Here is a 13803-nt window from a genome sequence, read left to right on the forward strand (position 1 = left end):
ATCCATCCATCCACCTTATTTTCCATCCATCCATCGATCTTATTCTCATATACACTATATTGCCAAAAGTATTCGCTCACCTGCCTTGACTCGCATATGAACTTAAGTGACATCCCATTCCTAATCCATAGGGTTCAATATGACGTCGGTCCACCCTTTGCAGCTATAACAGCTTCAACTCTTCTGGGAAGGCTGTCCACAAGGTTTAGGAGTGTGTTTATGGGAATTTTTGACCATTCTTCCAGAAGCACATTTGTGAGGTCACACACTGATGTTGGACGAGAAGGCCTGGCTCTCAGTCTCCGCTCTAATTCATCCCAAAGGTGTTCTATCGGGTTGAGGTCAGGACTCTGTGCAGGCCAGTCAAGTTCCTCCACACCAGACTCTGTCATCCATGTCTTTATGGACCTTGCTTTGGTCACTGGTGCACAGTCATGTTGGAAGAGGAAGGGGCCAGCTCCAAACTGTTCCCACAAAGTTGGGAGCATGGAATTGTCCAAAATGTCTTGGTATGCTGAAGCATTCAGAGTTCCTTTCACTGGAACTAAGGGGCCAAGCCCAGCTCCTGAAAAACAACCCCACACCATAATCCCCCCTCCACCAAACTTTACACTTGGCACAATGCAGTCAGACAAGTACCGTTCTCCTGGCAACCGCCAAACCCAGACTCGTCCATCAGATTGCCAGATGGAGAAGCGCGATTCGTCACTCCAGAGAACGCGTCTCCACTGCTCTAGAGTCCAGTGGCGGCGTGCTTTACACCACTGCATCCGACGCTTTGCATTGCACTTGGTGATGTATGGCTTGGATGCAGCTGCTCGGCCATGGAAACCCATTCCATGAAGCTCTCTGCGCACTGTTCTTGAGCTCATCTGAAGGCCACATGAAGTTTGGAGGTCTGTAGCGATTGACTCTGCAGAAAGTTGGCGACCTCTTCGCACTATGCGCCTCAGCATCCGCTGACCCCGCTCCGTCAGTTTACGTGGCCTACCACTTCGTGGCTGAGTTGCTGTCGTTCCCAAACACTTCCACGTTCTTATAATACAGCTGACAGTTGACTGTGGAATATTTAGGAGCGAGGAAATTTCACGACTGGATTTGTTGCACAGGTGGCATCCTATCACAGTTCCACGCTGGAATTCACTGAGCTCCTGAGAGCGACCCATTCTTTCACAAATGTTTGTAAAAACAGTCTGCATGCCTAGGTGCTTGATTTTATACACCTGTGGCCATGGAAGTGATTGGAACACCTGATTCTGATTTTTTGGATGGGTGAGCGAATACTTTTAGCAATATAGTGTATGAATCCATCTATCCAAATTATTTCCATCCATCCATACATACATACATCCATCCACACATCCTTCCATCCATCCATCCATCCATCCATCCACCTTATATTCCATCCATCCATCCATCCATCCATCCAATCCATTCACCCATCCATCCATCCATCCACCTTATATTCCATCCATCCATCCATCCACCCATCCATCCATCCATCCATTTATCCATCCAACTTATTTTCCATAAATCACAAGTCTCACCAAATATCTTTTTTACTTAGATTTTATTATTATTATTATTATTATTATTATTATTATTATTATTATTTCTCAAATTTTAAATTATCCACAAAATAAAATAACTTATACATTTAAACTTAAAACATTATACAATTTTAAATAAGAAAAAAAAAAACAACAAAAGAGCTGGAGGCAGGATGTGACGTCAGTCATTTGTGGAGAACAGAAGCTGCTCTGAATGTGCAAACGGTTCCACTAAGGATGAGACGGTTCACCAGACACGGAGTGGAGGACCAACTCAAATCCTTCTGCTTGTGTGTGTGTGTGTGTGTGTGTGTGTTTATTTTCTCCAGCAGAATTCCCCTCGGCATTAGGACGGGTTTCCCCACTGGTGCTCGGCATGCTGCGGATCGGTGTTAAGAGATTAACAGAGCAGCTAAAGAGCTGAGGATTATCGATTCATCCAAGGAGGGTTGTGAGAATCGTCCTGGAGAAAGTGTTCCTGTTCCGTTCATGCCTCATGTTTTCATCACTATGAAGCTACACAAAGGCTATCAGCTAGGAGAACAGCTAAGAGATGAATGATGTAATGAATACAAGTGTATAATATTGTTTATAGTACAGAGTAATAAGAACCTGTGCTTCTGAACTGGGTGCCAATATTTATGATCAGGTTCCAAACAGCACGTTGATGTGTACTTGTAGCTTCATATGATTGTTAGCTAGGATAGGATGTTAGTGACAAAATGGCATCACTGGGACTTCTTCAAGAGTTAAAAGAACCCTCAAGGAACCTTTGAAGAACTTAAGGGTTTTTTTTATGGTGGACACGCTTCTCCAGAACTTACACTGCATGGGATAAACTACAACAGTGTAGAAGCTCCTTATAAACACAACATCAAGGTTTCCACAGTAAACACTGTTAATTACAATGGCAACACTAATTAGTGGGCGGTACAAACATGATGGAAAATAAAAATGCCATGCCAGAGGATCACTTGTTTGTCTTAGAGCTGCAGTGGGTGTGACCTACAGTTCAGAAAATCTGGTAATCACCAGCAGGTGTGTGGAACACCTGGACTAAACAAATAAACATGTAAGAATAAAGCGAAGGCTTTGTGAATCGTGGATAAATCTGGTGGATGCTCTTCTTTGAGAGAATCGGTCATCTCGGCTGCCTCAACACTCAGATCTTTTCTACAGTTAAAGGCTAACGATGTTACTGAGCGCTCTCTAGTGACCATCCACTATCTTTTTTTTATTATTAATAAGCTTAACTTATTTTATTTAAAAATACTTTTTTTCTGAAATGACACAGTGCAGAACTACTGTGAGTGGACTCAGTGTGGGGTGAAAAGGTAGGCAAGAGTGAGCACGAGGGGGCGGAGTTACACATAGTGTACACCAGCTTTTATACTCCAACAAGTGATTCTTTACTTCCTGTTTCGTTACAGAGAACAGAATGCAAGCGGTCTGTTGGGAAAATGTCTGATGTCTCCCGTCGATCATCTTTGTCCTGCCCTTATGTCTCTCCCCATCACTTGACGTTTATATATTTATTGGTTTATCCAAGTTGTAGCTGTGGTCACTTGCAGACACTGACCCACTCGTTTACCCTGCACTCCTCACACACCACGTAGCAGCACCAGTGGAACTTGCAGTTGCAGCGTTCGCGTCGTGTCTGCTGCAGGATGTTGTGTCCCCGTCCACAGCACAGGCTCTCACAGTTGTCCATGCCCTGGCTCGTCTTGTTGCAGATGCGTCCTTGAGTCCCCGCTGAGTCCGACTGGACGTCCCTTTCGCAGAAATCCGGAGACTTCTCGAAGTAGACGAGCTCATTAAAGTTGACGTTGTTACGTCGCCGCTGGTGCTGCGGGGGATGGTGGTGATGGTGGTTCTGATGATGGTGATGATGGTGATGATGGTGCTGGTGCTGAGGTACGTGCTCCACTTGGCCCGTGTTGCGGTTGTGTGTTTTGATAAGTGCAGCCAGGTTGAAGCGCTCCTTCAGCAGCGAGCCCACCAGCCGGAAATCTGGGGTCACCTGCCAACACGTCTTAAGCTGGCAGCTTCCTGAAGTTCCGTGACACTTACACTTCCGCCGCATGTGATCCAGCACCACCTGCGAGACAGGAAACAACAATGGACTGCTGAGAGAGAATAAGCAGTGAGACGGAGCTCCATCATGGCCTAGTGGGAGTGTAAACTCTGTTCCATTTCGAGGGAACTCGATGCTGCGTCATGGCTGGAAGCGTTCCCGTAGCGGCAGCCATGACACAGCGCCTCATTCCCTTCTCAGGGAACCGGTTACATATGTGACCTGGTGTAGTTCTCAATGTTGTAACTGTGTTTTGAAGTATTTTTGGAAGTAACATGGCTAGAAAGAACTTTAAACTAAAATCAGTACACATCAGAGAAGCTTGATGAGGAGGAGTTCCCTCTCAGGGTTTCTTCATCAGATCGTCTCACAGACTTTTCTCCTCTGGCTTTCTCATTACAAATAAATTTATAGTTAATCTAGATCCTGAGTTTTGTAGAGCTGTTATGTAACACTTTACGGCATTTGGCAGACACTCTTATCTCTTATCCAGCGCGACTTACAATTTATCTCATTTCATACAACTAAGGGTTAAGGGCCTTGCTCAGGGGCCGTTGTTAAAAGATCTTTTCTGTTTATAGTTACATTACATTTCTGTGAGTTCCTGTTCTTTCTTACGTTAGAGCAGCTATAAACAGTCCGTCCCTCACCAGCCTCAGGTCTTTATTCTTGACTTTCATAAGACAAAAAACAAAATGGTGCAGCTTATCATGTTACTGAGAACCACAGAGAAGAGTAAACTCCTGAAAGTGTAGGAAGTCCAGTGGACACTGAGGCTAGGAGCTGTGGAGATCTCGCTATTTCAGTCTGACTAGCATGTTAGCTTCCTCTTGCTGAAGTGTATGTGAATGTGAGGTGTCGTGCTAGCCTTTTTACTTTGCTCAGAATTCTCACTCTTTCTTTTCATTTTCCTGAGTCATGAAGGTTCATGAATATGTTAATTAGTTCATTAATCCTAGTAGATCAACATGTTGAATCGTGAGCGTAAGTGTGATGCAGGTTAAAGGGGTGAGGTTTGGAAAAATTGAAACGCATAAATATCGAAAGCATTAAAGGTTTAAAAGGTCAACAGGAAGTAGATTTATTTCCTTCCTTGGTGAGCATTACATCCACATCCAGCCGGACCTACACTAATGAAAAACCTCTATGTAATCAGGTATAATCTCAGGCTAATGATGTGTCCAGCCCTGATAATGTGTGTGTGTGTGTGTGTGTGTACATGCTTAGTCCTCCCTTCCTTCATCTATCAGCTTCACTTACCAACTCTCAGATCCAATTACTGAAAGGAAGTGAGGGCCACCCTCATACTGACAGACACACACACACACACACACACACACACAGCAGTCCAGTTCTGCTGCATTGTTCTGGGGATATATAGGATAGATTTTAATTACTGTATCTAAATTACCTAAATTATTATCACCATGGTTCACACACACACACACCTCTATACTATCCTATAGTATTGCATAATAATGTTGTATAAATAAAACAATGTTCTGATTCAGTAAGAAATATTACATCTCTCTCTTTTGTAAGCGTTGTGTGTGTAAGGGGACGAGGAGAGACGTGTGAAGCCCCTGCAGCCATGTAGGAAGTGGACAAGCCTGCTCGTGTCCTGTGTGATCAGAGAAGCTCTGATTGAAGCACCTGGAGGCTCAGGGGGTAGGACCCAAGGAAGTGATGTGAAAACAGGAAGTACATCTGCAATTCTGCGAATTTCAGATCGCTGCAATTTAGGACAGGCCCACAGTGGACTGGTGATGGTGTTGTTCAGTGAATAGGAGAGAAGGAGGGTTATGGGTTCCAGCTTTGGTGTGTGTGTGTGTGTTGTAAAGGAATGCCATCTCTCAGCTGCATCAAAGCAGCAACACCAGTTAAGAAATTCATCAAGAGCAGTTTGATGGTGAGGGAACTGGGGTCAGTAACATACACACACTCAACTCAGCCCGGAGTCATCCCTTACTCACACTCACACACACACACACACACACACACACACACACACACACATCCTGAAGGTTGGTTTTCCAGGTCAAATTCTGTTTGACCAGAAGATAATAATATCATTAATATTATCATTATTATTAGTAGTAGTAATAGTGGAAAAAGATGCAATGTTCACCCTAAAGATTGTGTGTGTGTGTGTGTGTGTGTATGGCCTGTGGTCTGAGTGTGTTCCCAGCGTGGTGTGTTTGATCTCAGTGTGGTGCTGCTTTATAGAAAACTCGGCTGCTCTCTACTGCAATTAACCGTCCAGATGTTCTTCTGCTCTTGCTCTGCACCAATCAACATGCTATACACTCCTCAAAACACACACACACACACACACACACACATACTCTGCAGACTATACCCTACAGATTTATGAGCTCCTGTATGTTTTAGTCTCTGAGTGTTTGATGTACACATGCTGTTTTATTAGAATGAATACTTCCTGTAGTGCACACACACACACACACACACAAAACATGTTCTGAGTTTGAAAGTGTTCCAATGTGATCGGAGAGTAGGAAGGTGAAACCTGTTCTACTTCCCAATGTGTTTGAAGTAAAATCTTTTAAAGTGTGTGTGTGTGTGTGTGTGTGTGTGTGTGTAATGGCCAGCGGCCGTAATAAGGCGTGTTTGGTGTGAAGAGCAGAGGGTGGGCATGAGGAGGCATGTTAACCCCAACGACCACACTGCATTCTGCTTCCTGACAGAGGGGCGGGGCTTATTCTCTTCCTCCACACAGCTGCCATCTTTTACCCACAATCCTTTTCAGTCAGGCCACGTGATTTACTGCATGAATTTGTTTATAGACTGATAATAACTTTTGTTTTTGCCCAGAGTCAGGACACTAATGACATAAAACTGCCATCGACATAAATGTAATCAATTAATTTTACAAATGAAATAAATTCCTTGAAAAAATTTGCATTCATAGTAGAATTTATAATTATATTCTATAATTCTACTTATATATTTTGTATGTAACATTTTTATTCTTTAAAGATATTTTGTAATGCTATAAAGGTAAAAATAATTTGTTAAAGATTATAATTATATATTATTTTTTATATTATTAATTATATATTTTCTTTTTATTTGAATTGTAGTGCATTCTAAATTAGAATCAGAAATTATTATAAAATTATAATGATAAGTGGTGATAAGAAGTGAGTTTATGGAGTGAGGTGGAGGTGGGTTGATGGAGTGAGGTGGAGGTGAGTTTATGGAGTGAGGTGGAGGTGGAGTGAGGTGGAGGTGAGTTGATGGAGTGAGGTGGAGGTGAGTTTATGGAGTGAGGTGGAGGTGGGTTGGTGGAGTGAGGTGGAGGTGAGTTGATGGAGTGAGGTGGAGGTGAGTTGATGGAGTGAGGTGGAGGTGGAGTGAGGTGGAGGTGAGTTGATGGAGTGAGGTGGAGGTGGGTTGGTGGAGTGAGGTGGAGGTGAGTTGATGGAGTGAGGTGGAGGTGAGTTTATGGAGTGAGGTGGAGGTGGGTTGGTGGAGTGAGGTGGAGGTGAGTTGATGGAGTGAGGTGGAGGTGAGTTGATGGAGTGAAGTGGAGGTGAGTTGATGGAGTGAGGTGGAGGTGGGTTGGTGGAGTGAGGTGGAGGTGAGTTTATGGAGTGAGGTGGAGGTGGAGTGAGGTGGAGGTGAGTTGATGGAGTGAGGTGGAGGTGAGTTGATGGAGTGAGGTGGAGGTGAGTTGATGGAGTGAGGTGGAGGTGAGTTTATGGAGTGAGGTGGAGGTGGGTTGGTGGAGTGAGGTGGAGGTGAGTTGATGGAGTGAGGTGGAGGTGAGTTGATGGAGTGAAGTGGAGGTGAGTTGATGGAGTGAGGTGGAGGTGGGTTGGTGGAGTGAGGTGGAGGTGGGTTGGTGGAGTGAGGTGGAAGTGAGTTGATGGAGTGAGGTGGAGGTGAGTTGATGGAGTGAGGTGGAGGTGAGTTGATGGAGTGAGGTGGAGGTGGGTTGGTGGAGTGAGGTGGAGGTGAATTGGTGGAGTGAGGTGGAGGTGAGTTGATGGAGTGAGGTGGAGGTGAGTTGATGGAGTGAGGTGGAGGTGGGTTGGTGGAGTGAGGTGGAGGTGAGTTTATGGAGTGAGGTGGAGTGAGGTGGAGGTGAGTTGATGGAGTGAGGTGGAGGTGAGTTTATGGAGTGAGGTGGAGGTGGGTTGGTGGAGTGAGGTGGAGGTGAGTTGATGGAGTGAGGTGGAGGTGAGTTTATGGAGTGAGGTGGAGGTGGGTTGATGGAGTGAGGTGGAGGTGAGTTTATGGAGTGAGGTGGAGGTGAGTTGATGGAGTGAGGTGGAGGTGAGTTGATGGAGTGAGGTGGAGGTGAGTTTATGGAGTGAGGTGGAGGTGGGTTGGTGGAGTGAGGTGGAGGTGAGTTGATGGAGTGAGGTGGAGGTGAGTTTATGGAGTGAGGTGGAGGTGGGTTGATGGAGTGAGGTGGAGGTGAGTTTATGGAGTGAGGTGGAGGTGAGTTGATGGAGTGAGGTGGAGGTGAGTTGATGGAGTGAGGTGGAGGTGAGTTGATGGAGTGAGGTGGAGGTGGGTTGGTGGAGTGAGGTGGAGGTGAGTTGATGGAGTGAGGTGGAGGTGGGTTGGTGGAGTGAGGTGGAGGTGAGTTGATGGAGTGAGGTGGAGGTGAGTTGATGGAGTGAGGTGGAGGTGGGTTGGTGGAGTGAGGTGGAGGTGAGCTCATGGTGCTCAGTGGAGGTGAGTTTGTGGCTGAGATCATGAGATCATGATTGCAGAATGGTGAGGTGAGAGGAGACGTGTGACAGGTTGATGATCCTCCTTTCAGCAGGTTGGACCTGTGAAGCACTGATCCGTGATGTTGCTCCTGCTCCTCCAGTGCTCTCCTCCTGCCAGCAGAGTCTTTCAGTTGCACATTGTTTTCTTGTCCACTTTATCTCTCCGTTTCCTCCTCTCACGATCACGCTCAGCCAAATCAGCTGCCATGTTTACCATCATTCCAGCTACACCTCGTTTTAACGAACTCACAGCTTTCAGCTTCTTTCATCTTCTCTCCAACACAAACAGCAGCCATGTTACTCACACATGGCAATCAGAGCGCTGCGATGAGCCATCAATCAATCGCTCTGCAATACACATCGCTGAAACATGACCTTAAAGATCCTGAGCTTCTGTGAAACCTAAACCAACAGGAGTGCTGAGGCACGCTAACACAAAATCAGCTCCAACTACAAATGAGTGCTAGTGCCACATGTTAATGTATGTGATTATTCCATAACAGGGATCAGTACTGAAGAATTTCTGCTGACCATGCAGCTTTGGCTAAAAGGAGAACCTCATGAAGGAGAACTGACACACTGTAACTGATACTCTATAACTGAGACACTGTAAATGATACACTGTAACTGACACTGTAACTGATACACTGTAACTGACACACTGTAACTGATACTCTGTAACTGATACACTGTAACTGATACACTGTAACTGACACACTGTAACTGATACTCTGTAACTGATACACTGTAACTGATACACTATAACTGATACACTGTAACTGACACTGTAACTGATACACTGTAACTGATACACTGTAACTGACACACTGTAACTGATACTCTGTAACTGATACACTGTAACTGATACACTATAACTGATACACTGTAACTGACACTGTAACTGATACACTGTAACTGACACACTGTAACTGATACACTGTAACTGACACACTGTAACTGATACTCTGTAACTGATACACTGTAACTGATACACTGTAACTGACACACTGTAACTGATACTCTATAACTGAGACACTGTAAATGATACACTGTAACTGACACTGTAACTGATACACTGTAACTGACACACTGTAACTGATACTCTATAACTGAGACACTGTAACTGATACTCTCTAACTGACACTCTGTAAATGATACACTGTAACTGACACTGTAACAGATACACTGTAACTGACACACTGTAACTGACACTGTAACTGATACACTGTAACTGACACACTGTAACTGATACTCTATAACTGAGACACTGTAAATGATACTCTGTAACTGACATTCTGTAAATGATACACTGTAACTGACACTGTAACTGATATTCTATAACTGAGACACTGTCACTGATACTCTGTAACTGACACTCTGTAAATGATACACTGTAACTGACACTGTAACTGATACACTGTAACTGACACACTGTAACTGATACTCTGTAACTGATACACTGTAACTGATACACTGTAACTGAGACACTGTAAATGATACACTGTAACTGACACTGTAACTGATACACTGTAACTGACACACTGTAACTGATACTCTATAACTGAGACACTGTCACTGATACTCTGTAACTGACACTCTGTAAATGATACACTGTAACTGACACTGTAACTGATACACTGTAACTGACACACTGTAACTGATACTCTGTAACTGATACACTGTAACTGATACACTGTAACTGACAGACTGGAACTGATACTCTGTAACTGACACTGTAACTGACACTCTGTAAATGATACACTGTAACTGACACTGTAACTGATACACTGTAACTGACACACTGTAACTGATACTCTATAACTGAGACACTGTAACTGACACTCTGTAACTGACACACTGGAACTGATACTCTGTAACTGAGACACTGTAAATGATACTCTGTAACTGATACACTGTAACTGACACACTGTAACTGATACTCTATAACTGAGACACTGTAAATGATAAACTGTAACTGACACTGTAACTGATACACTGTAACTGACACACTGTAACTGATACTCTATAACTGAGACACTGTAACTGATACTCTGTAACTGATACACTGTAACTGACACTGTAACTGATACACTGTAACTGACACACTGTAACTGATACTCTGTAACTGATACACTGTAACTGATACACTGTAACTGACACTGTAACTGATAAACTGTAACTGACACACTGTAACTGATACTCTATAACTGAGACACTGTAACTGATACTCTGTAACTGACACTCTGTAAATGATACACTATAACTGACACTGTAACTGATACACTGTAACTGACACACTGTAACTGATACACTGTAACTGACACTGTAACTGACACACTGGAACTGATACTCTGTAACTGAGACACTGTAAATGATACTCTGTAACTGATAAACTGTAACTGATACAAAGTAACTGACACTGTAACTGATACACTGTAACTGATACACTGTAACTGACACACTGTAACTGATACACTGTAACTGATACACTGTAACTGACACTGTAACTGATACACTGTAACTGACACACTGTAACTGACACTCTGTAACTGACACACTGGAACTGACACACTGTAACTGACACACTGTAACTGACACTGTAACTGACACACTGTAACTGACACACTGTAACTGACAATGTAACTGATACACTGTAACTGATACACTGTAACTGACACACTGTAACTGACACACTCTGTAACTGATAAACTGTAACTGACACACTGTAACTGACACACTGTAACTGATACACTGTAACTGACACTGTAACTGATACACTGTAACTGACACACTGTAACTGACAATGTAACTGATACACTGTAACTGATACACTGTAACTGACACACTGTAACTGACACACTCTGTAACTGAGACACTGTCACTGATACTCTGTAACTGACACTCTGTAAATGATACACTGTAACTGACACTGTAACTGATACACTGTAACTGACACACTGTAACTGATACTCTGTAACTGATACACTGTAACTGATACACTGTAACTGACAGACTGGAACTGATACTCTGTAACTGACACTGTAACTGACACTCTGTAAATGATACACTGTAACTGACACTGTAACTGATACACTGTAACTGACACACTGTAACTGATACTCTATAACTGAGACACTGTAACTGACACTCTGTAACTGACACACTGGAACTGATACTCTGTAACTGAGACACTGTAAATGATACTCTGTAACTGATACACTGTAACTGACACACTGTAACTGATACTCTATAACTGAGACACTGTAAATGATACACTGTAACTGACACTGTAACTGACACACTGTAACTGATACTTTATAACTGAGACACTGTAACTGATACTCTGTAACTGACACTCTGTAAATGATACACTGTAACTGACACTGTAACTGATACACTGTAACTGACACACTGTAACTGATACTCTGTAACTGATACACTGTAACTGATACACTGTAACTGAGACACTGTAAATGATACACTGTAACTGACACTGTAACTGATACACTGTAACTGACACACTGTAACTGATACTCTATAACTGAGACACTGTAACTGATACTCTGTAACTGACACTCTGTAAATGATACACTATAACTGACACTGTAACTGATACACTGTAACTGACACACTGTAACTGATACACTGTAACTGACACTGTAACTGACACACTGGAACTGATACTCTGTAACTGAGACACTGTAAATGATACTCTGTAACTGATAAACTGTAACTGATACAAAGTAACTGACACTGTAACTGATACACTGTAACTGATACACTGTAACTGATACACTGTAACTGACACACTGTAACTGACACTGTAACTGAGACACTGTAACTGACACTCTGTAACTGACACACTGGAACTGATACTCTGTAACTGATACACTGTAACTGAGACACTGTAACTGACACTCTGTAACTGACACACTGGAACTGATACTCTGTAACTGAGACGCTGTAAATGATACTCTGTAACTGATAAACTGTAACTGATACAAAGTAACTGACACTGTAACTGATACACTGTAACTGACACACTGTAACTGACACACTGTAACTGACACACTGTAACTGATACACTGTAACTGATACACTGTAACTGACACTGTAACTGATACACTGTAACTGACACACTGTAACTGACACTCTGTAACTGACACACTGGAACTGACACACTGTAACTGACACACTGTAACTGACACTGTAACTGACACACTGTAACTGACACACTGTAACTGACAATGTAACTGATACACTGTAACTGACACACTGTAACTGACACACTCTGTAACTGATACACTGTAACTGACACACTGTAACTGACACACTGTAACTGACACTGTAAATGATACACTGTAACTGACACTGTAACTGATACACTGTAACTGACACACTGTAACTGACACTGTAACTGATACACTGTAACTGACACGCTGTAACTGACACTGTAACTGATACACTGTAACTGACACACTGTAACTGATACTCTGAAACTGACACACTGTAACTGATACACTGTAACTGACACACTGTAAATGACACTGTAACTGATACACTGTAACTGATACTCTGTAACTGATACACTGTAACTGATACACTGTAACTGATACACTGTAACTGATGCACTGTAACTGATACACTGTAAATGACACTGTAACTGATACACTGTAACTGATACTCTGTAACTGATACACTGTAACTGATACTCTGTAACTGAGACACTGTAACTGATACTCTGTAACGGATACTCTGTAACTGATACATTGTAACTGATACTCTGTAACTGACACTGTAACTGATACATTGTAACTGATACTCTGTAACTGACACACTGTAAATGACACTGTAACTGATACAATGTAACTGATACTCTGTAACTGACACATTGTAACTGACACTGTAACTGACACTCTGTAACTGACACACTGTAACTGACACTCTGTAACTGACACACTGTAACTGAAACACTGTAACTGACACTCTGTAACTGACACACTGTAACTGACACACTGTAACTGACACTCTGTAACTGAAACACTGTAACTGACACTCTGTAAATGACACACTGTAACTGACACACTGTAACTGATACACTGTAACTGATACTCTGTAACTGATACACTGTAACTGACACACTGTAACTGATACATTGTAACTGACACTCTGTAACTGACACACTGTAACTGACACACTGTAACTGATACACTGTAACTGACAAACTGTAACTGACACACTCTGTAACTGAGACAATGTAACTGATACACTGTAACTGACACACTGTAACTGACACAATGTAACTGATACACTGTAACTGATAAACTGTAACTGACACACTGTAACTGATACTCTGTAACTGATACACTGTAACTGACACACTGTAACTGATACACTGTAACTGACACTCTGTAACTGACACACTGTAACTGAC

The 13803-nt window shown here is 42.8% G+C and overlaps 1 protein-coding gene across 1 annotated transcript in view; it reads right to left on the reverse strand.

Moving 5' to 3' along the window:
* Nucleotides 1-1637: 1637 nt before the first annotated feature.
* wnt10a (wingless-type MMTV integration site family, member 10a) overlaps nucleotides 1638-13803 on the reverse strand; it is a 39292-nt gene continuing 27126 nt past the window's right edge. Inside the window, exon 4 of the mRNA XM_058393667.1 lies at nucleotides 1638-3648. Within this exon, the coding sequence (XP_058249650.1) occupies nucleotides 3112-3648 (537 nt within the window). The 3' untranslated portion in view covers nucleotides 1638-3111. The remainder of the gene's footprint in view (nucleotides 3649-13803) is intronic.

This window comes from Hemibagrus wyckioides, linkage group LG06, assembly GCF_019097595.1.
Source record: "Hemibagrus wyckioides isolate EC202008001 linkage group LG06, SWU_Hwy_1.0, whole genome shotgun sequence".
Classification (NCBI taxonomy): Eukaryota; Metazoa; Chordata; class Actinopteri; order Siluriformes; family Bagridae; genus Hemibagrus; species Hemibagrus wyckioides.